The following is a 23,118-nucleotide window of genomic DNA, read 5'->3' on the forward strand; positions in this document are numbered from 1 at the left end:
GGGATTGTCACGTCCATTAAATTCACTGCTGAATCACCACTCTGCTTCCATTAATGCCCGTGACACGTGTTCAGTGCCATTAAAGACACACACGTACTCACTTTGCATGCAACGGCCGGATGTCATTTTTGGAACGTTCCAAAACGTTAATGGAAGACATGTGGCAGCAGAGGAATGGACGCACGTCCTGCTTGGGAAGAGAAAATTGATTTCTGGAAAACTCTTCCCCTTTCTCTGCACACTTCATCTTCTTCCCCAGAATTTCTGAATCCCAAATTCTCCATCTTCTCTCTAAAAACCATTCTCCTTCTCTCTTCTGCAACTCACTATTCTCTGCTCCGTTCACGTTTCAGCACCGTGAGAACGACCACTGCAACGTGAGCTTCATCTTGGACCGAACCACTACCAGTTCTGGTAAGTTTCCTTGGGCGATCGTTTCTGGATTTCCTACAAACCCTGATCCAGCTGCATGCATGGGTGTAAACTCAGTTCTTTCAGTTTCTTTTTGTTAATTTTAGTTGAAGAGTTTAAGAGGAACATTGAGAATAGAAAGCCACCTTTGGACGAGTAGAAACAACTCACTTTTAGAACGTTCGCTACTGAATCCGGGTAAGGGAAGCTTATTAGATTTAATTCATATGATGTTCTGTACTGCATGTGCGTTTGTGTGATGCTTGAACTACGATTCATGATATTGGACTGTTGGTATATGAAAATGATTCTGAAATGATGTATGAAAATGATGTAATGTTCTATGGTTTGATTTAATTGAAAAATGAGTTGTATGGTGAGATGATGTATGAAAATGTATGGATTTGTACTATGAATTGGAGTAAATTGATGTATGAAAGCCTATACTGGAAAATATTTGTATACTGAAATGTGAGTTTGAATATCTAAATCCTATGAAAATGAACGTTCGTATCGAAACGGTCTTTGACCGTTCGGTATTTCTAGTAAATTCTTTGAAATAGTCGAACCCTTTCAATTGGAAAGGATTACCCCTGAGGACGAACGCCCTCTTAAATATAGTTTTACGTTTGAGCGTTCGGCCAAACGTAGACATCCTGAGTGTTGGGTAAGAATTTGAGAAGCCTGAAAATATCCCTTTGAACTCTTAGTCAAATTATTAAAGTATCTCATCTTATATATAAATTCCAAATTTTCTATGATTTTGAATCAGCGGATAGCCTCGACCTAAAAGCGTACGTCCTAAGTGGCGCTCGGTCTCAGACCGAACGCTCGTCCAAAAAGTGTAAATGATAAGTAGCGCTCGGTCCTATACCGAACGCTCGTTCTTTCCGTAATTATCAAGCGAGCGGTAATAGCGTTCGTCCTGAAATTTTAATAGCGTCCGTCCTGAAATTTTAATAGCGTCCGTCCTGAAATTTTAATAGCGTCCGTCCTGAAATTTTAATAGCGTCCGTCCTGAATTGAAATAGCGTCCGTCCTAAATTTAAATAGCGTTCGTCCAATAGATCTATTGACGTTCGTCCTCTATTACAAAGAGGGCTGGACGTTCGTCTTTTTATGAAAGTGGAACTAAGAATGAAAGTGTGAATAAGAGGAAAGATTAAGATGTGCGAATGGTGTAATAGATGAAATTATGTTTGTTGAATTTGAACGAGCGTTCCAGGGAGGAACGACTCTTGGTTGGAAATTGAGATTTGTAAAGTATGAATGTGGTAAGCTTAGCTGGCGGGTCATCCTGATATTCCGTGAGTGCTCGTTCTCAAGTAGAGAGGAGTATGTCATGTGTGGGAATGGCAGGAGGTCTTAGTCCATAACTGTAACTTGGACAGAACGGACTAACCTCAGGTGGCGGCTGACGAGTATTCCAGCTATCCCACCTGGGTGCACGGACGTCGTAGCTACACAGAATTCATACAGTCCGGACGGTCGGTCTAGTATCAGGATTTTGATTGAGTTATGGATGAATTGAATGTATGTGTTATGATTCATTTGATATATTTGATATGTATGTTTTGGCTTGAATTAAATTCAATAAGCTTACCCTGTGTTGTTTCCTTGTGTTGTCGTTCGTCCATGAACTTCCGTCTTGTCTATGCAATGATCATCCATGTGGATGTGAGCAGACGGAGAGGCGTTACTTGAAGAAACACTGGAAGAAGAAAATTTGGAGGACGCCAATCTCGTAGAAGTAGAAGTGAAGGCCGAACAGTAAAGGCGTTCGGTTTTTAGTTAGTATAGTTAGAAGACTGAGCGACTGTGAGCGAGCGCTCTTTTTGATTGTATAAATATTAGGACGTTCGGTAATGGTTTTTGTAAACCGTTCGTCCTCGTTTATTTTTTTGTGAACGCTCGTTGAATTATACATGAATGGCCGTTCGGCCACTTTCGGAATTTTCGTTCCCTTTGCTTTAAAACTGTTTTGCCATATTAATATATGTGATTATTCTAAGTATATAGTTGGTCACTGTATAATTTTGGGATGTTACATAAATCATTATAAAATAACTTTTTAATATATTACAAACAAAGGTTTTATTACGAAATGAAAAAGTAATAAAATATTTTATAAATTTAGAATTATTAAACAATTATTCCTTTTTTTTTAGTTTTCAAGCCTTACATAATTTAAAAATAGTATAAAATAATTATTTTAAATTCCTCTAAATATGGTCATGTCTTAATTTAGTTTTTTCTTAATTTTATTTTAAATCTTTTACAATTTTGCAGCGTTAATTTTTAATATTTATTATTAATTATAACTAATGTAAGAAAAAATATAAAATATATTCATTATTTTTACTTTTAAAGATAAAACTTTATTTATAATATATTAGAAAATAAATCACTTTACCATAATTCAAAAATAAGATATTAAAACTACTATCTAAAAAAATTATAAATGTCAACTTAAATTATAATTTCTTTTTAATAAAACTAAAATATTAAAAATACAAAAGTTAAATTAAAATTAGAAACAATATAAAATTATTTAACTTATATTAAATGACAAATATATTAATTAAATATATTAAATTAGTATAATTATATTAGTCAATATCTTCTTACTTTTATTAAACTAACTATTTATATCTATTAAAGTTAAAAAATGTGAGAAATTTTAGGCTAATAAATATTTTTTTACAGTGACAAAAAAAAAACCCCATATTTTTGGAATAAAACTTTTACTCCTAATTCTGAAAAAAGAAAAACTATTTAAATGAGGTGAAAAAGAGATCTACCAAAATGACAGAACGAATTGGAAGTGTTTAGTGAAGGAACTTGCCTCATGATCTGTCTAAACCAAAAAGCTCCATCCTATAATACAAGGTCTGCACATAGACAACCCAAATTCTTCCTTAAATATCTTGGTCTAATGAATGAGACAGTGATTGAATTGAATTTTGGAGATAAACATGCTCTGTTACCTCATTGGCACACACAATACAGCACAGCACAACAACCCAAACAACTTCCAGATCCTTCCACAACATTCTGTGAGTCATATCAGTGGGTGCATCCTTCTCCCTCCCCCTGTTTCCCCTTATATTCACTCCCCATTTCCCCTCCTTTTTCCATTATTCTCAATCAGTTTTTCCATTATTCTCAATCATTCATCACACCCTCTTCCTCTCTCACCAAACAAAACAGCTTTTCTGAATAAAAATCATGGCTTCAGGAACTGAGGTGCCGGAGAATTCTGTTTTCGAGAGGTTCGACCGAAACAGAGACATAACTCTGTTTCTTCCCTTTCTCTTTGGCCTCTCTGAGGCCGCCCCAGGAAGAGATGGCGACGACCCACGTCACGAAAACGGGAACACTGAAGGCCCCCAGCGTCAAAGAATCATCTTGGTGAACCCCTTCACTCAGGGCATGGTTGTCATCGACGCCGACTCGCGCCTCGAAGCTCTGTTTCGCGAACTTGGCAGCGGAAAAGGTGGTCGGCCTCCGGCTTCCAAAGAATCCATTGAGGCCATGCCAAGTGTGGAAGTTGGAGAGGGTGAGGATTTGGAGTGCGTGGTTTGTTTGGAGGAGTTTGAGGTTGGTGTGGTGGCGAAGGAGATGCCGTGTAAGCACAAGTTTCATGGTGATTGTATTGAGAAGTGGTTGGGGCTTCATGGGTCTTGCCCTGTGTGTAGGTATGAGATGCCCGTGGAGAAGAATTGCGTGATGAAGAGCGAGGAAGAAGGGGGAGAGAGGAGAAGGGATGGTGGTGATGAAGTTTGGGTTAGTTTTTCTTACAATAGGATTAGGAGAGGCCAGGATCATGATCAAGCTGCTTCTTCAAATGATGATTCTCGATCAAGTCCTGAAGATGATGCTGCAGAGAGTTAGAGAATGGTTTTGATTTTGGGTGTAGAGTGTTGTCGGTTTTGAAATTGGGGAAGGATTGATAAATATATGTACAGACAAAATTGCACGAAATTGTTAATTATATGATATATTTTCTTGCAATGAATAAATGATGATTTTTTTACACTTCTTGGTTGCATAGATGTGGATTACCGCGACACAAATTTCTGGAATTGCTATTTGGAACGTGTTGAACTCAGAAATTTATATAATTTTTAGGACTAGCGAGAAAGAAAGAAAGGAAAAATTCATGAAGGTTTTCTTGTTCTCTGGTTCAATGTTAATCAATGAATTGGATGAGATGAGAGGGAATGAATTGAAATGAAATGAATTTACATTGCTGAAGCAGAATTATTATTTTGCATGGTACACACTGTTAGGCTTCTAAGCGCTGCCTTGTTGTTTTTTACAAGCTGGTTTTGTTTGAAAGGTAATAATAGAGAAATCATTTTGTTTTATCTTTGGCATTTGAGTCAGAAACTGCATTCCTTTCGCTCAGAATTTTGAGTCCTTGGTACCTTCCTAGCATGAGAAGGGTGGCCATCGGGTTTGTGCCCGGTGACTCTGAAAAAGTCGAGCCATCCAATATTCTCAATCCCTTTAAACCATAAACCTTGTAGTGCTCATCAACCACTGATCCAACCGTGCAACCTCCATGATAATGATAGATTGTTCTCACATTTTTCTTGCAGAAGTTTCTTAGATCAACATCAGCGGATGTCAGTTTTTCTTGCCGTGACTCACCAAGGAAAAATGCAATAGACTTTGACCTTGCAATTCTGTCAAGCAGTTTTGTCATCTTGACACATTCTTCCATGTCATTTTCACTAGCTAGATAGTTGAACCTCACAGAAGGGTTCAGCCTGGGGTCTGTGTTGTTCAGGTGAAGCGCCCCTTTTGAAGTAGGCATAGCTATCTTGGCAGCAACATTAACCCTTGTGGAATTGGAACTTAGAGGAAGTATTGATGCTTCAACTATAATTTTGTAGTCATCTGTTATGCCTGCAATTTGGGGTGGATCAGGAAGCCTATCCTGTGGCTTAGAATCCACCAAAACTGCTATACAAGGGTTGTCTTGCATTCCTTTCCCAATCCCTTCAATGTCACGCACTAACGAAATGTTGAACCTTCTCAGCTGTTCTTTTGGCCCTATGCCACTTAGCAGCAGAAGTTGAGGACTACCCAATGCACCTGCTGCCAATATGACATCACCCCTTGAACTTGAATTCTGGACTTCTTTTATGTAGGCTTCATGTGCTTCATCTAATGTGCTATTGCTCTGCATGAAACTTATACCCTTAGCTCTGGTTTCATTCCTGTAACCTGCACTTCAACGATCAAAATTCTGAATTATGAATTGGTCGCTTAAAAATGCTAATCAGACTCAATCAATTTGAGATATTTTTTTTCCAACTACTGACAAAAAGGCTTATTCAATTTACTTCAAACTACCTGTTATAGCTAGTTACAAAAAGGCTTATATTTTTGTTTTACTTACTATTGTGATGAAAGAGGATTCTCTTGACAGTGGTATTTATGAGAACTGTGAGGTTCTTTGGGTTCCCTGCATTCAGAAGGTCTGCTGAGGTATGTCTCTTTCCAAATTCATCAAACACACTTCCAGAAATCTTGGTTCCCTTGATATGTTCCAAGCTGAAGCCATTGTATGGTAAAACTCCTGCTTCAAGTATGCTGAATTCAGCAACAGATTGCCATGGTGAGAGATAAAAAGGAGGAAAGACAACCTTTGATTCCACCCATTCATAAGCTTCTTTGACCAGCTTCTTGTCCCAACCAGCTCTGCAAACAAATTCCTCACTTGCTCTACTGTAAAAGCCCCCATTTATAGCTGATGACCCCCCCAGAACTCTTCCTCTCACATTGCCAACTCCATCCTGTGATATGAAACTTTGTGCCACTGACATGTATTTGTCAGTCTCAAGTAATGGAATTCCATAGTTCCTCCTTTCTATCACCAAAGGATTCCCATATGGTGAACCACCCCTTTCTACAAGCAGCACAGAGAATTTCTCTGATAGAGTAGCAGCTAATGGACAACCACATGTGCCTCCACCCACTATAATATAGTCATAAGACTTCCCTGCTACTTCCTTTACATCAGAAGTCATGTGCCATTGCCTAACATTGCCTACGAAGGGAAATCAAGTGAAAATTGTTTCAAGCTCAATAAGAAAACAAAGAAAAATTATATATAACTTACCTGGAGGCTCAAAAGGAAAAGACAGAACCAAAGTTGCAAGAAGAAACAACAAAAATGCTATGAGAAGCCTATGGACTTGGTTAATTTGTGGAAGTTCCATATTACAATGAGCTAATGCTTGACTAGTGAGGAAGTTGTTGATTTTATGTGCCAAAATGTGGGCTGTGCAAATCATTTTCTTTCTCTTGGCTGGTGACACCAATTGATTAAAGTTTACACTGCATAAAACATTTAAAAAATGCGCATGGTGTTACTAATAATTCCTTCTTCCTTTGTTGGCCACAACCGTTGTCTGTTAGGGGCATGATGTTTTTGTCTAACCTTGAATTTCATAGGTGGTTGTGATATCAAAAAAGAGAAGGTTTTGTTAAAATAATATTTCGTGTGAATTAAGTCCACACAGTTTTTTGAAGATCAAGGCTAATGATTCCATTCAATCAGTGTTTTTAGTTTCTTAAATCCATCAAAATATCACTTTGTTAGCATGGTCCAAGAGACTTTTTTACGTTAAACAAAGTGAAAATTATTACAAAGTGTGGGCATAATTGCATGTGGGTAAAAATGGAATAATCTATGATGTGGGCTGTAACAATAATAATTATGCATGTAGACATAATTAATGATCTGCTTAATCACATTATAAGTATTCCATTGCATGATGATATGTTTGGAAGAAAAAATAAAGTGAGTGGAAAAGGTGTCACGTGCCTCGCATACGACCATATATGTATTCCATTGTTGACTATGAATATGATAATGAATGAAGGGACCCAGAGGAGTGAGTGTGACTCTTTCATTTCTATAACTTTTTATACAAGTAGTAAATGAAATGATTAAGACTTAATTATTGAGACAACTGAGTTTAAGTATCTAATTCTAATAATAGTATTTACTTTGCCTTTATGCATTATTTTGTAGTACAGAATAAGATGAGTTAGCTGCAATTTAGAAAGTATTTTACAATATCATTCATTGTTCACAAACATTTAATCAATATCAATTTTTTTAATCTTTTTCTTTCAATCACATCATATTAATTATATATTCTTTCTAGTTGTTATTTAGAATTTTGGATATTTATGTATAGTTATTATTTTTCTATGCATAATTATTTCAGTTCAATATAACAAAAAATTTAATATATTTTATTTTTAGTATAAAAAAAACAGTAGTAAATACCAAGATTTTAATTCTGAGTTTTCCTTACAATCTCATAATGATTAAGGTAATTAAATAAATGTTTGATCTTTAATAACTAACATATATATTTATTTAAAGAAAAAATAACTTTAATGTGTGTAATGATCCTTTGAGATAATTCCTACATACTAAACACATTCTTATTAAATATGTAATGAACCTAACTCTTAGAATTCATGTGAATATTCTAATTTCATACTTTTAACTACACATTAACTGGATGCTCATTTTACATTAATTTTTTTTTCTTAAATAGAATATATCAATTCTTATTATATTAAAATAACTATTTACCCCTTTTTTCTTAGTTGAATTCTTTTAATTATATTGTTTTTATAATTATAATTAGGTTATATCTTAGATTAATAATATACTAACATTCAATTCTTTAATCTAGTCATAAGTAAACATTCATTCATCATTAAAGGACTAAAAGAAGATTTCTTATTACTTGACCATGTAATTTATATTTGAATACTGTTAAACCAATTTCAAACTGCTAAGAAAAGCAGTGGCTATAGAGAACTAGTTTTAATAGATATATGTTTTCAAATTTTTTTTATTGAATTTTCAATTTAGTATAAAACGTTTTAAAATAATAACTCATAAATCATAAATTTTAATCAATATACTATTAATCACAAAAAAACTGTTTCTCAGAAAAAATAGTTTTACAAACTATTTGTAATACATCTCCATTATATATATATATATATATATATATATAATGAGTTTTTCTACTTATAGCTATTTTCCTTTTGGTGAATCGAAAAGGGTTGTTAGGGTTAGCCGTTACTAAAGTGTAATACTGATCTCAACCTTTTTTAAAAAAAAAAACTCGTAACAACCATCTTAAGACACTGTTAGGCTTTGTGCTTTCTTTTCTTAGTTAAGGTTTCATTGATTTTGTTGTAGTTAGATAGACAATGAAAATATACCAATTGCCTTTTCTAATACTTTAATAGACGAGTAATTTTAGTTTCTGTAGTTTTAATTCTTTAATTTTAGTTTGTTTATTTAAAAAACAGACAATTTTCATCTTTGTATCATTACCAATTTGATTTTAGTTTAATAGTTAAGAAATAGACAATTTTAAGATCAATATTTGTTTATCATCTAATTTTGACACATATGATATGTGATAAACACTACACATTGTAAATCATTAGCAAATATTAGGTAAGTAGATTTAAGCTAATATACTAATTCTACTTATATGAAGTCATTTGGGTGTTTAAAAAAAAGGGTGAAAGTGTTCTTAATCCACATATATGCACAGTCTTGGATTCCTAAGAGATAATCATTATAGAAACCAACAAAATAATTTATGAAAGAACTTGCAGAGATTTATCTATTTATTAAATGGTGTTGAAGGATATGATTATTTAAGAAGAGAATGTCGTTTTCATGAGAACAAACTTCTTTTTCAATTAATTTTATTTATGGTTTATTTAAACAAACCAAAGGGCTGTAAGATGCTCATGAACTTGTTTAATAACAGTGTTCCACATCTAAACATGATATGGATAATGCATTCATTGTAGAGTTAAGGAAGAACATGTCATATAATTTAACTAAGTCAATTATTCAAACAACAAGGTTGCCTCCTAATAATCGACAACATTATATCAATAAATTAAAGTTAGACCTCATCAATCAATTATATTTTTCAACTGCATAAGTTTTTTTTTGACTCATCATTCATTCATTCCTTAATTGTTTCCTTTTGTCCACAACTTATGCTCATCACACATCATTATATATAGGTCATAAGTTTCTTTCTTCCCTTTAGACAGTTGAAGTAAACTTACCAAGTAACTTTATTTGAACAACATGGCTAATGTGCCTTCCTAACACCACAGTTTCAGTGAGTTACTTGGAGGTAAACAAGGGTTCAAATTGGAATAATACGGATCATTGTTAGACGTTACCAACACATTTTGGTAGGGCCTTTAGAAGGCTAATAATTCAACCAAACCAGTGGGTACCATTACCAACTTGTAACAGCAGAAATTTGTTATTCTCTGGCCCAATATCAGCAACACCAATAGATGGCAAAAGAGAGAGAGTGCTTACTGGTTGGAGAGATATGCCTCACCTCACCATATCATTTTACATGCCTAATACCTTTTTTCTTCACCAGGATATACAGTCAAATTCTTCTTTCTTTTCATTATAATCATAAAAGATATACATACTATATTAACAGATTTGTTTAATGACAGATTTTGCCGCATATATTATACATACATACATATACATATACATATACATATATATAATATTAGGGAGTATGTAAAAACTATCTTCATGGTTCCCAAAAGTTTAAGCTGCAATTTAAGTCTAATGTTTTTGAAGTTGTTGAGTCGATGTCAATCTGGCATTGGCTGTTCAAGTCAAGCATTTCTGGTTTTCTGAACTTGTTGCCACTTCTTTTTCCACATGGTTGTTCAACAACACACTTACCATCATTAGATTTTGTTGCTGCACTTCTCTTTCTCCCACTAGCCTCATTGCTAGAGCCTGTGTTGGATGCTTTATTCTCAGTGTGAAAGCCCATCAACGGCAATTCAACTGAAGCATTATTGGAGCTTTTGAACTCCTCTATCTCTTCCATTGACTGTTTCTCTTCCTTTCTCCCAGAGCTTTCAGAAGATGTTAAGGAACTTTCCAGTGAACACATAGTGCCTCTGTCTCTTTTCCTGTCCCCACAGCTTAAACTCAACCCTCTTGTCTCTGTTAGTTCTGAGATGGGAGAGCTTGGACAAGCATTGTTGATGATGGTGACAAGCTGGGAAAGTTCAGCTTTTGTGAGCTCTATCCCCACTGGGGCAGAATTGTATCCAGCAAGTGCTTCCTGTGCCTTCTTTAGCACTGATTGCAAGTATTTCCCTTGAGCTTCAATTCGGAGCTTCAAATGTTTCTGCACCTGAAATCACCATCCAAAATGATTCACATGACTTTCTGCATCATTCAGAATTGAAACAAGGGCAAGGTTTTTAGAAGATGATCAACAATCGCCATTTTGGCTGCAACTTCAAATATTTTTTCAGTATATATGATCACATTTTGCATATCAAGGAACATTACAAAACAGCAATCGTGGCCACAGTTTTAAAACCTTGATAAGAGCAAGTTTAAATTCATAATCATATCTAATGTGCTACCTCAATTTGTTCATAAAGTTTCCTTTGTACTTCCATTTGCATTTGGAGGGCCTGAGCTATCTGCATGTTTCTGGTAAACGAACACAGAACTTGACGAATTAATTCTCTAGGAAATACTATTTCTATGTGAGACACGAAGTCTTTGAAAATAAAATAAAAATATTTGATTAATTTCAAATTATTACTCAGTAATTTGATTCTGGGCCCCAAGACTGATTTCCCTGCTGCAATGGCCATCACTGCTCTTGGTTTCTATGTAATCTGCACCAAAAAAAGGAGATATTATGCCAAGTGAGATAAATACTAATCATGCTATTTTGCTGTTGAAGTAGACACACTACTAGTCACCTTCTTGTTTGCTGTCAGAGCTGGTATCTAGTTGTTGGCTTTTCCCAAGTCTATATTTCTGTAATCCGAAACAGAAAAAATGTCACAACTTATGATTTCCATGTTCAGTGAAGGAAAAACAAAGAATTATAATATCATTACAAAAGGGGAATGAATGCCTGTAAATGGCTCTTCAGGTGGTACAAAGTAAGTCCTGGAATCCCCATCACCCTCATAAGACTCTTTGGAGTTGCTTCTGCCACAAGATGCCACAGTGTGAAAAATAGTATCAGATAAGATGTACTACAAAATCTAATGATAACAATGATGGTAATAGAAATACTAAGGTTTATGAAGTTTGTGTTATACTCACTATCTGCACCTCCAAGCTGATTTGTGGCCTCAATGAACCGTTGGTGAAGTTCAGGAGTCCACTTTAGCCTTGGTTTGGCATCAGTGGACAACACAAAATGCATGCTCTGATTTTGCATGTTTTGTAGATCCATTTGCTATTTATGGAGGAGTTACTACTTACTTACTGGCAAAGGACTGAAAAATATATGTCTTTTGATCCTTTTAGCTATGCATCAATATGTGCCAGCTATAGTTCTCTTTATAACTTGGAGTTGGTTGTGTTGTTCTATGATCTCACTCCATATCAGGAAACATGAGTGGGGTTATGTTGGGGGAATATATGCCATGAGATGTGGTTCTTCCTCTCTCATCCCATTTCATACCAACTTTTTCTTTTTTCTTAAAAAAAAAAATTCCCTCTATTCTTTCTTCTTTGACTTGAATGGGGAGGAGAGAATCTCTGATGCAGCAATAACAGGGAAAGCAAAACAGCCCAATTTTGAGTCTTAAAAGGAGAGAAAAGAGGGAAAGTGTGTGGTTTGTTTTTATCTTTCTGTTTTCTCACTTCACAATCTCCCTCTATGGTTGATTCCCTACTGAATTAGGTAGGCCCACCGTAATGAATAATAGGGTACTACTTTCCTAATGCTGTGAGAAAAACTTTTAGGGAAAATAAAAATCATGGGCATGCCGTAAACCAGTTCAGGATATTTTCATCTTGCAATCAAAAGTGAAAAAACTGGACCAACTAATCTTATTTCAACTTTCATTTCTAAAAGGAGATTTTCTGACAGTTATTTTTCCTATGAAGGAAAACTAATTTCAAGCCCAAAAAATGATCATGTTATGGAAAAAATATAACTGTTCATTTAAATACATTATTCCAAACTTATATTCTGAAACAAAAAAAAAAGTGGAGTCAAATACTTTAATTATGTTTTTCTTTCATGTAGTGTTTGTTTGTGGTGGCATTGGCAGATTCTTTTTGTTCCATGTAGGGATGGAGGAATCAAAGAATCTAGGATTGGATTTTTGGACCCAGAGTCCCCATGTTTGTACAAAGAAAGTAATGTAGAAGAAAGAGAACTAATCAGGCCTGTTCAAAGATCAAGATGGAGCTGCTATGAAAAGGAAACTAATAAAATACTTGCTTGTTCAAGACACTTAACAGGTAACAATTAATTTGTTACATTATCCTTGCAAAGGAATCGCAACCCCCAAGTTCATTAAGGGACCATCACCACAGTTCAGTGCTTGTCATGACATAACTAAGCACTAACCCAATCAATCAGTGGGGTCAAATGTATGTATATATATATATATATATATATATATATATATATATATATATATATATATATATATATATATATATATATATATATATATATATATATATATATATATATATATATATATATATATATAAATCCATCATTGATTGTAAAGCTGTATTCCATCAAGGAATTGAACCTTAACAAAACATGCATAATATAAGAGTCTACAGCACACACAGATCAAAAAATTTCTATTCCAATTGTGTTGTACTTAGAAGTTCCTCCACATGTTGCTGTTGGCTGCAAGGCAACAAAGTAACTAATGGGAGTAAAAATTATTAGTCAGAAGGAGATGACAGAACATACATATGTGGCTGTGCATGCAGATGCAGTTAACTTTTCTTTGTAATATGAATTATTAAGCAAGCCATCTACAGGGCTCACTCATCCATCACAGAAAGAATTTATTCTAAAGGGAATGCGTGCTTTAATGCTGTGATATATATCCAAGCTGAGGAGAATAAAAGAAGTTTTGGCCAAAAATAAAAGGAAAAAAGAAAAGGGTAAAGGGGGTTTATAATGGCCAACAACAAATTGTAAAAGTCAATTCAAGCAAGCCACTCTTCACATTCTTCTTAGGGTGGCGTTAAGAGTTTGATCGCTATAATCAAAATTCAATTATTTGGCCTTAGAAACACTACCATTCCAGTACCATGAAATCCCATGAATTACTCAACAGTGTACCATGATTCAAAACTGAGGAAAATCGACCCCAATTTACTTTAAGCTATCCATTGGAAGAGCAATAACACTTCCACACACATGCACTACACTGGTTAGTTGACTTAGCACAATTCAACTGCTAGTGGAATGTAAGACACAATATTTGGTGTAAAAAACTTAGAAATCCACTAAGAAACAGTTATGAATTCAGATAAGTTTACAATAAAGGGTAGGGTGGGTCCTACAAGACCAAGAGGGAGAAGGGTAGGTTCTTCCTATGTAAGCATATGCTGCTGCTTTGTGTATGTATCGAAATACATTCAACTGTAGTGGGAAGCTTGGCTGAGATTGGAAGAAAGGAATATTATTATTATTATTATTATTATTGATTGATGACACGTATTTGTGGTGAGTGGAGCAAAGGTTTGAAAGAGAAGGAAAAAAGAGGGAGAGTAATTGCAAGAGGTTAGTCTTTAACAGGTGGTGTACTTGAAGCTCCTTTCTTGCTTTAATATATTCCACAACAGGTAAAGGAGATTCCATGATGATGCTAAATCCAAAGGGACCCCGGTATTTTTATTAGATCAGTAGGAGAAGGTCCGTTGAATCAAAAGTCATTTAAGCAAAGTTGCCTCATCAATTATTACTCTTTTAATGGACCCATCAAGGAAGATCTCACAAATCCAAAAGCAGTGAAAGAAGATGAGAAGAATGTGGCCTCAGGAATCACAAAAAGAGAAGCAAAAGGAACTTGTCAACGTCCCACCATAGAATAATTCAATTTTACTGAAACAAAAACATTTTGTCAAACATAACATCCTCACTTCCTCAAAATGACGTGAGCCATATGTCACTAGGTAAATGCAGGAGTTCAACCTAGACTGGTAGAGTAGGCATGAAGCATAGCATTTTCTTTTCTTTTTATCTGCAACATTGCTATTGCTACATGCTTTTTTCTCCATTTCCTTTGCTTAATCTGTGTCACCACAACACCGATGAAAAACCAAAACCAAGACATATTCCGGACAATTAGGAAACTTTAACATCGTATATTCAGACCTATAAGGTGCCATAATTGTATATAGGTTTCAACAGATCAGGTCATGAAAGGTACCTCAGTTTCATCTCAGGACATGGATTCGTGGAAAGTGATAAGAATGGTACAGTTTTAAGGGGAAAAGTGAGTATATAGGAGCTCTAACTAGGCCTCCCCATGTGCTCCAAAATTCCCCTAAAGGGACACTTAACCTATTGTTTTGTATCATCAAAGCATTCTCTATCAGACCAAAGTATGAACAATGCTTCCATCTTCTTGAAGTTTTGCAAATAACTTATTCACATCAAGAATGTTCTCTCAGGCTCAATCCTAGTCTATCTCCAGTTAAAATGGCCCACTACGCATCATCAAAGTAAACACTGTCACAACACTCAGTGCTTCAAATAATTGAACTAGGTGGATGACATAAAACGCATGTATACCAATACCATCCAATTACATCATGCAAATATATATCCCAGGTTCATCAAACACCATGTACAAGAAACAGATATTTTGACATGGGATGTTACAAATTACTCTATGCGTTTTCATGGGATGATACCAACTAAAAAAAGTTCTCTCATTTGAACTTGCCTAGTACAAAAGTTACATGTAATCATGTGAAAATTATTAATTACATATTCAAACTCTGAAACTTGCAAATTGAAAAACTACAGATTATAACCAAGAATACAGTTTCTTACTCTATCTACAGACCCCTGCACAACTACAGTTGTTAAACACTGAATGAATGCCACAGATTCATTGATTTCTGGAATCTTATTGGGGGAAACACACACTTGTGCAACCATCCAACGTCTTTCCCGAACTGCCTGAGAAGACAAAAAGAGAATCGTACCAGAATATTCCCCACGTATGTAATTCAGCCAAACCATCACATTTTTTTCTGGGCCTCTGCCACACCAATTTCATAGTAATTTAAAGAGCACTGCATCAGAAATTTTCAGAATTAATTTGTTTTCTTTTTTTATTTGGAAATTACCTTCAAGTGGTAATTCTTTTAAAACTTGAACAAAATTGGTAATTTTAGTGTTAAATTGCTCCAAATTAATAAAAAGACCTATAATTAATGTTACCTTACAATATGCATATAGTTCGACAATTTAGTACATATCTGATTCAATTTTTCTAAAAGAAAGTTATTTGAAAAAAATCTTACATGAAGTTAAAAGTTAATCTAAGCAGGCATTTGCACCGCTAATGACAGGGTATTATGAAACTATTTCTCTTTTTAATTTATAGGATGTTGCTTGGATTTAAATTATTATCTAATTTATTTAAGTTTAACATATGTTACCTTTAAATTAAGAAATTTGTTTTCTCTTTTAATTAAGAAATTACTTTCAAGTTGTAATTTTTTTAAAACTTGGATCACATAGGTAATTTTAGTGTTAAATTGCTCTAAATTAATAAAAAAACTTATGATTAATGTTACTTTAAAATATGCATAGTTCAACAATTTAGTACATATTTGATTTAATTTAAAAAAAAACGTTTCTTTGAAAAAAATCTTACAAAAAGTTAAAAAATAATCTAAACATGCATTTTCACGGCTAATGACAGTGTATCAAGAAAATTCTTGTCTTTTTTAATTTATAGGATGTTGCTTGGATTTAAATTATTATCTAGGTTATTTAAATTTAACATGCTACCTTTAAATTAGGAAATTTGTTTCCACTTTTAATTCGGAAATTACCTTCAAGTTGTAATTCTTTTAAAACTTGGACCACTTTTGGTAATTTCAGTGTTAAATTGTTCCAAATTAATAAAAAAATGTATGATTAATGCTACTTTAAAATATGCATAATTCAGCTATTGAGGACATATCTGATTGAATTTTTATAAAGTGAAAGGTTCTTTGAGAAAAATCTTAGAAGAAGTTAAAAAATTAATGTAAACACGTACTTGCCCTGTTAATGACAATATATTAAGAAAATAATTGTCTTTTAATTTATATGATGTTCCTTGAATTTAAATTATTATCTACTAATATATTAAGAAAATAATTGACTTTCAATTTATATGATCTTCCTTGAATTTAAATTATTATCTCGATTATTTAAATTTAACATGTTACCTATTAAATTAGGAAATTGTTTCCTCCTTTTATATTAAGATTTAAGATTATAAATAGAATATTGTATTAGTTGAAGAATCAACCTATTTGTTTTTAGGAAAAAGAAAAAGTTTTCAAGTTTTTCTAAAAAAATATATAAATTATTTGTCATTTTTTTAAGAAATTTTATACTTTTAGGAAATATTAATACATAGTATTTGTAAGAGTCTAGAAAATCATGTTTTAAAATTGATAGTGTATTCTAAATAATGAAACTCAGTTATTATAGTATTAAAAGTTCAACGTATAAATAGAATTTCTACATACGAGTTTTATTATCTAAAAATGGACTATCTTTTTAAAACTTTTTCTCTAAGAGTTCTCTACTCTTTTTCTAAGTTTTCTAAACTCATGTCTATTTGGTTGAAGATCAAATACTGAGTGATCCTTGAAATGAGATCTTCAACTTCATCTGATTAGTTTTTGTAAAAGAGTAAGTTAATTTCTGTTTTTTCCCTTAGTTTGTGTCAGGACCCTTAATTTCTGTAGAGAAAGTGGCAGCCAGGTGGAGGGGTGAGAATTTAGAAATTCGGAAAGTGGAAGACAGGTGTGAGCAGAAGAGTGGATCGATCGGTTTTTGACGATAGTATATAAAGGAAATTTTTAAAATCTGGTGCCACTCTCTGCATGCAACTCATCTTTCTAAAATTCTGAAACCTTCTTTTCTCCTCCTTCTCTCTAACTTTTCTCTAAATTATCCTCCTTTTCTCTACAAATTCTCATGTTCTTCTCCATCTGATCATCAATCAGATTGTGTCTGAAGCTTTCCGGGTGGCAAGAGTTCTCTTTTCACCGATCAAGTGGTTGTTTGAGCTGGTATGTCCTTCTTGTTCTGAGAAAGTCTATTTTCTGGCACATGCAAACCAAGTTTCTGTTTGCATGTGTTTATCTTCTTCTTCTTTTAAAATTTCTGATCACATTTATGGTCTTGTGGTTGGTCTATTTTTCCTCAATCAGTGAATCTTAGGTTTCTGAGATTTTTGGTGGTGAGCGAGTTCTTCACGGTGAGCGTTCCGTCTAGTTAAGAGGTAAGGGAAGCTATTTAATTTAATTGTTTGAGTGATGATTCTGTGTTTGTGTGAAATTGAATGATTTGATGATTTGGTTATGTTGTATGAAATGTTGTGTTTATGAGTTTGGTGATCCTGTATAATTCTGCAGAAGTTCTGCAGAATTATGCAGAAAAGCTGAGTGTTCGGTCTTGACCGCTCGGTCATGGTCAGTCAATAATTCATCAATATAGTTAGATTATTAGTCTTACCCGTGCATGGCCGCTCGGTCTTAGGTGAGTGATTGACATCCTAGTGGTTTATGATTCTGTAATAATGATAAGTCTTATCGGGTTGGGTAGTCTTGTTAGCGATAATTCTTAGACTAGTGTTAGATCTCGTACTTTTACTAGGCTTAAATACATTAGTTATAATGAGATAGTTGTTCCTATACATAGTTCGGTCATATTGTTGTAACGACCGGTTTCTTAAAAGTGTTAGATCTTAACAATATTATTTAGAATCAACCTTAAGTGTTCGGATTAAACTATTAGTGGTCGTCTTAGGTTATAGCGCTCGGTTTCGTGTTAGTATTTTATTTAGTTTTAGTATTTGGACATTTTCTCATTCTTACCTAGTATGGACCGTTCGGTCCTGTTCTGTGGATAGTGAAATACCGTTCGGTCTTACACTAAGAGTTCAGTTTAATTTATAAGTATTCAGTCTAAGCTTAAGTGTTCGGTTTTGTCACAGTTAGTTAGTTTCCGTTCGGTCGTATTCATGAGCTGTGTTGTTATCGTTCGGTTTTCTTCTATGAATGAATATTTGATATTTTCACTATGTTACTCTGATTATTTGAGATAATAGTATTGGTCAAATGTGTATGGGGAATTTTATGGATATTCCAATAAGGTATATGTTTCATGTAATGTGGAAGAGAATTCCAAGGAGGAATGTCTTAGTGAAATGTGTATTGATGTGATAAAGTATGAATATGGATAGTGAAATTCACGGAGTTCATCCTGATATTCTGATGATTACCAATTCTCAAGTAGAGATGGGTAATGCATTGTGTGAGAATGGCAGGAGGTCCTAACCCATAGGTTCTTGGGTGAGTTATAACGGACTAACCTCGGGTGGCAGCTGATGGTTTTCCAGTTATTACACCACCTGAGTGCATGAATGGCCTCAAGCTATATATTCATACGATCTGGATGGTCGAGTCAGATGTCAGGTCTATACATGAGTATTACGATCAATCTTTACTATTTAAATGTTTAATTTATGTATGTTTGCTTATGCTTGGTTTTAATCTGATGTAATGTTCGGTTTTGCATTGTTTAAACTTGTAGAAACTGTATGTATGTATAGTAAATTAAATTATATTAGCTTACCCTTATTTTCTGTTTGTCCATGTTTCCGTTCAGTTTTTCTCTTGCGATGATCACATTTTAGGTGTGAGCAGAAGGGGAGGAGTGTACGTTGGAGCAGGAGTTGGACGGCGAGAATCCTGCTGTTTAGTTTATGATCGTTTGATCATATTAGTGTTTATAGTTTTTGGTGAACCGTTCGGTTACCACTATACTCTTGTATTAACCGATCGGTTATGGGTATAATTTATTTTTGGGATGTTACAGATTGTGTGTTTTTCTGTACATGTGAGCTACCTTGGTTTTTGCATGTGACATCTAAGTCTTTTGTAAGACTCTCTGCTAATCAATGGTCTTAACTATGTGTCTTGATCATGTTTCTATGGTTTGTAGGAGAATATAGAGCTTCTTGAGTTGTTAGAGTTGTCTTAGGATTTTTAAAGTTGTTTGATCATCTATCAAGTAAGGAAAACTAAATATTTTTTTTAAAGTTTATATATATATATATATATATATATAATATATTCTTTTCTTGAATTTTTATTTGTAAGTCTTCTGCCCATGTTTTGTTTTGGTGTGTGTAGAATACATAATTGAATGATTTATTTACTTAGTGTACAATTTCTTGATAGATGTTTCAAGAATTATTTTTGATTTTTTTAATTGCATAAATTGTCTTGTAAATGAATAAATCAAGTTTTTAGTGAACATTTCATCTCAGATTATTTTAATGTAGATTCTGAAAAAATGAAATCAGTGTAAAGTTTGTTATATGTTCTTGTGTTTCATCTTCTATTCATTATTTAATATTTTCGTTAATTATTCTTAATATTCATTCACTTTTACACTTAATTTCTCTTATCATCCATCACTTAACAAAACTTTTCTTGAATTTTTTAAAGATATTCTGTTTTTTTTATTTCCTTTTAAGATAAAAGAAAGGTTGAGAAATTCATAGCCTGATGGAATTTGTGCTCAACAAAAGTGTGGAAGTACTTAAAATAGTTTTCCCAAATCTTAATAAAAGGGAATAGACTAAAATAGATTCCAAGTGACTTTTCTTTATAGTTTATTTGAGTTTTAAACATAATATTTAAATTGAATTCAAACACACTTCATACTCAAAATCATGAAAATCATGGACGATTTTTAAATCTCTGATAAAAATAATAAAAACAAAAGTGGTGTTGGATTGAAGCTACGTTCATGGTAAGGGGCAAAGCCCCCGAATTTGTTTCACTTTCTTTCCTTTATACTAATGAATGCGTTACGTGTGTTTTTTCTTATTGATAATAAAAAATAATATTATAATTATAAAAGTAAATATATATAATTTTTAGTATATAGTTTTTATTTATTTTGTAGATGATTTTTATTTATTTAATTTAATACAATAGTTAATTTTTATAAAATATTTAAATAAAAAATTAACTAAATATAAATACTAAAAAATAATTCTCTCTTTATATAATAGTTTTTATATATAAGATACAAAAATTCAAATTTTTCAAAATTTATTTAATTTGAAAATTTTCTCACAAGATATAAATTTGTACTTTTTATATAAAATTTTAGGATATAATGCAATAGTTTTCTATAATACATAATTTTTTTTATGATACCATAATTATATATATACATATACATATATATATATATATATATATATATATATATATATATATATATATATATATATATATATATATATATATATATATATATATATATATATTTGAAAAACACATTTAATCACATAAATATTTTTAAATATTTATTTTATTTATTAATATCTTTAATAAAATAAATTATTAATACATTTACAAATTACTTCAATTCATTATAATTAATAATTGAAATTTAATTAAACTAAGTTCCAAATTTAAATTCTTCAGGTATTACAACCAACAAAACCAATTATTTATATCTATTTTTAGTTCATTCATATTGAGGGCAAACATGAACAAAACTGATATATTTGATGATATATCATTGTTGGAAGTCCCACATCGACTAGAGATAAGGTCAATTTATAGTTTATAAATGGATGCAAACCTCATCCTACAAGTTGGTTTTGTGGGATTGAATTAGGTTTAAAGTCCACTCCTAACAACCATGTCCTGAAAAATACAAATCTTTTTGTATTTTGATGCTTTTTTTATTAGGTATATGTATAATCATTCTTGCCACTATAAGCTAGAAATTATGATGAAGAGAACTACTGATTTTACAGCATTTAATGTGATCTAAAAGCAGTGTGGTGCACAGCATGAGTCTCTAAGAAACCAACAAGCACCAAATTCTAAGCTCCTCTTATCCATGATGCCTGCTCATGTAGACAAGCACCAACCTAATACCAATACAGCCATGTACTAAGTTTGATTTTCTGTGAAATCTTCAAATTTCGTCAAAATATTTCTTAGATATAAAGCACTACCACACACCTAACAAACACCAAATTCTTTTAATAATATATAAGAGATAACTTGATCACAATACCTCAATAGATAACCTATGTTTGTTGTTATATTTTAAATATCATGTATTAATCCTTAAAATTACACAAATATTGAAAATATGATAATGTTATTTAAGTCTAGTTTGGCATATTCAATTTGAAGCTTTTCATTTAAGAGTAATAGAATTTTAGCTACTATTAGTGCCATTTTGGGTTTGACATGTGAACCCAACTTATATATAAATAACATAAACTCCACTCTCTTCTCGTCACAAAGCACAATGGCTAGTTCAATTTTCGTCTATAACAAGGTAAGTCATAACTTTAATTGAGTTTTACGTTAAAAAATTATAATTATATCTTTGATATTTGGAATGATTATATATATATATAATTTATTTTTTTTGGGTCCCTATAAAATTAATTTTTGATAACTTGAAATTTTAAGAACTCAAAAAAATAGTAATAGTGGTTTCAATTATGACATTCAATTGTTAAAGTTTAACTATAACTAAATTTTTAATTAGAGTTTCATTTCTTTTTTAAAATCTTTTTTTTTTTAAATTCCTTCTTGATCTTTTCTCTAAATTTTCTACTTCATCTTTCATTTGTTTGAAAATTGAAATGCGTCATAGGATTCCTACCATGAAGAACTACAATCTTACCTAATCAAAATCCTCAATAGAGTAAATTCATCTTTTGTCATTCTTTTCTATATTTTAAAAATTGTTATATGTAGGATTTTTGGGCTTGCATGTGACATTTAAGGATTGAGGATGAATCTTTGTTTGGTTAGGATTGTTAGATAGTTTAAATCGTTAATTAGAATTTTCTATGAGTAGATAGAATAGCTTGTGTAAGGTAGAGTATGTAGGAATAACTTTTTAGTCTAAGAGCTTCTTTTCAGGTAAGGGAAGGTAATAGTAATTCTACACTTATATATGTTTTTGATTTATGTATTGGTTTCAATTAAGATTATATGACTGCTTGATTTTGGTTTTGTTTAATTGGAATTTAACTATGATGAAAAATGTGGTGTGTTTATAAATTCTTCAGTGTGAGTTGATTTGTCAAAATGTTGAACTATTTTGGTAAAATTGATTTGCCACTATTTTTAGATCGTGATGTGGGACTGGATTTGGCTAAGATTATCTAATTTGATGTATTTTATGGCTATTTTGAACTAAAAAAAAAGATATTTTAAACTAAAAATGAACTAAAGTTGCTTAGATAGTCAAGTTGGACAATCTAATTAAGTCAATTTGGATATTAAAACTTTAACACAGTACCTAGCGAACCACAAAATCATTGGGAACCATTCATGTAAACCTAAACAGTGAGCACCAAAGGTCCAGAGGTCGAGTGTTATCCTAGGAACATTGTGAACTTCCAAGTCAGTGGTTCTAGTAGTATAGACCCAAGGCCCCGAGCACCACTCTAGGGATTGTTGGGTGCTCACTTCGAAGTGAGCTCTAGGGGATCTCAATTTAGGTTTCAGGTGTAGGCACTAGGCACCACCTTGTTTTTAGCCCT

The 23,118-nt window shown here is 32.7% G+C and overlaps 3 protein-coding genes across 4 annotated transcripts; 1 reads left to right on the plus strand and 2 right to left on the minus strand.

Annotated features, from left to right (window-relative positions):
• Positions 1-3,550: 3,550 nt before the first annotated feature.
• On the minus strand, positions 3,551-6,893 carry LOC108335867 ((R)-mandelonitrile lyase-like). The gene is made up of 3 exons (XM_017572055.2): positions 6,545-6,893; positions 5,822-6,472; positions 3,551-5,646 (listed from the first exon to the last, which is right to left on the minus strand). The coding sequence occupies exons 1-3, from the start codon at positions 6,717-6,719 to the stop codon at positions 4,769-4,771; spliced, it is 1,704 nt and encodes a 567-aa protein (XP_017427544.1). The 5' UTR covers positions 6,720-6,893; the 3' UTR covers positions 3,551-4,768.
• On the plus strand, positions 3,640-4,449 carry LOC108335870 (E3 ubiquitin-protein ligase MPSR1). Its single transcript, XM_017572058.2, has one exon. The coding sequence runs from the start codon at positions 3,640-3,642 to the stop codon at positions 4,303-4,305; it is 666 nt and encodes a 221-aa protein (XP_017427547.1). The 3' UTR covers positions 4,306-4,449.
• Positions 6,894-9,792: 2,899 nt separating the features above from the next.
• LOC108335868 (myb family transcription factor PHL8) lies at positions 9,793-12,355 on the minus strand. Of its 2 annotated transcripts, none has more exons than XM_017572057.2 (6): positions 11,612-12,355; positions 11,418-11,491; positions 11,260-11,317; positions 11,097-11,172; positions 10,912-10,981; positions 9,793-10,673 (listed from the first exon to the last, which is right to left on the minus strand). In XM_017572057.2, exons 1-6 carry the CDS (start codon positions 11,742-11,744, stop codon positions 10,053-10,055), a joined length of 1,032 nt encoding a protein of 343 aa, XP_017427546.1. In that variant the 5' UTR covers positions 11,745-12,355; the 3' UTR covers positions 9,793-10,052. The 2 variants fall into 2 exon arrangements, with proteins under 2 accessions (XP_017427546.1, XP_017427545.1); XM_017572056.2 differs by having other exon boundaries at positions 11,418-11,494; positions 11,612-12,204.
• Between the last annotated feature and the right edge of the window lie 10,763 nt (positions 12,356-23,118).

This window comes from Vigna angularis, chromosome 10, assembly GCF_016808095.1.
Source record: "Vigna angularis cultivar LongXiaoDou No.4 chromosome 10, ASM1680809v1, whole genome shotgun sequence".
Lineage (NCBI taxonomy): Eukaryota > Viridiplantae > Streptophyta > Magnoliopsida > Fabales > Fabaceae > Vigna > Vigna angularis.

What these genes read in the sequence shown, in the direction of transcription:
- LOC108335867 (XM_017572055.2), bottom strand. Translation starts at nt 6,719, where the DNA reads ATGATTTGCACAGCCCACATTTTGGCACATAAAATCAACAACTTCCTC. An exon ending in TTTTCCTTTTGAGCCTCCAG is followed by an intron (nt 6,473 to 6,544) that starts GTAAGTTATATA and finishes TTCCCTTCGTAG; the next exon opens with GCAATGTTAGGCAATGGCAC. An exon ending in AATCCTCTTTCATCACAATA is followed by an intron (nt 5,647 to 5,821) that starts GTAAGTAAAACA and finishes GTTGAAGTGCAG; the next exon opens with GTTACAGGAATGAAACCAGA.
- LOC108335868 (XM_017572056.2), bottom strand. Translation starts at nt 11,744, where the DNA reads ATGGATCTACAAAACATGCAAAATCAGAGCATGCATTTTGTGTTGTCC. An exon ending in TCAGCTTGGAGGTGCAGATA is followed by an intron (nt 11,495 to 11,611) that starts GTGAGTATAACA and finishes ATCTTGTGGCAG; the next exon opens with AAGCAACTCCAAAGAGTCTT. An exon ending in AACTTTATGAACAAATTGAG is followed by an intron (nt 10,674 to 10,911) that starts GTAGCACATTAG and finishes TGGTGATTTCAG; the next exon opens with GTGCAGAAACATTTGAAGCT.
- LOC108335870 (XM_017572058.2), top strand. Translation starts at nt 3,640, where the DNA reads ATGGCTTCAGGAACTGAGGTGCCGGAGAATTCTGTTTTCGAGAGGTTC.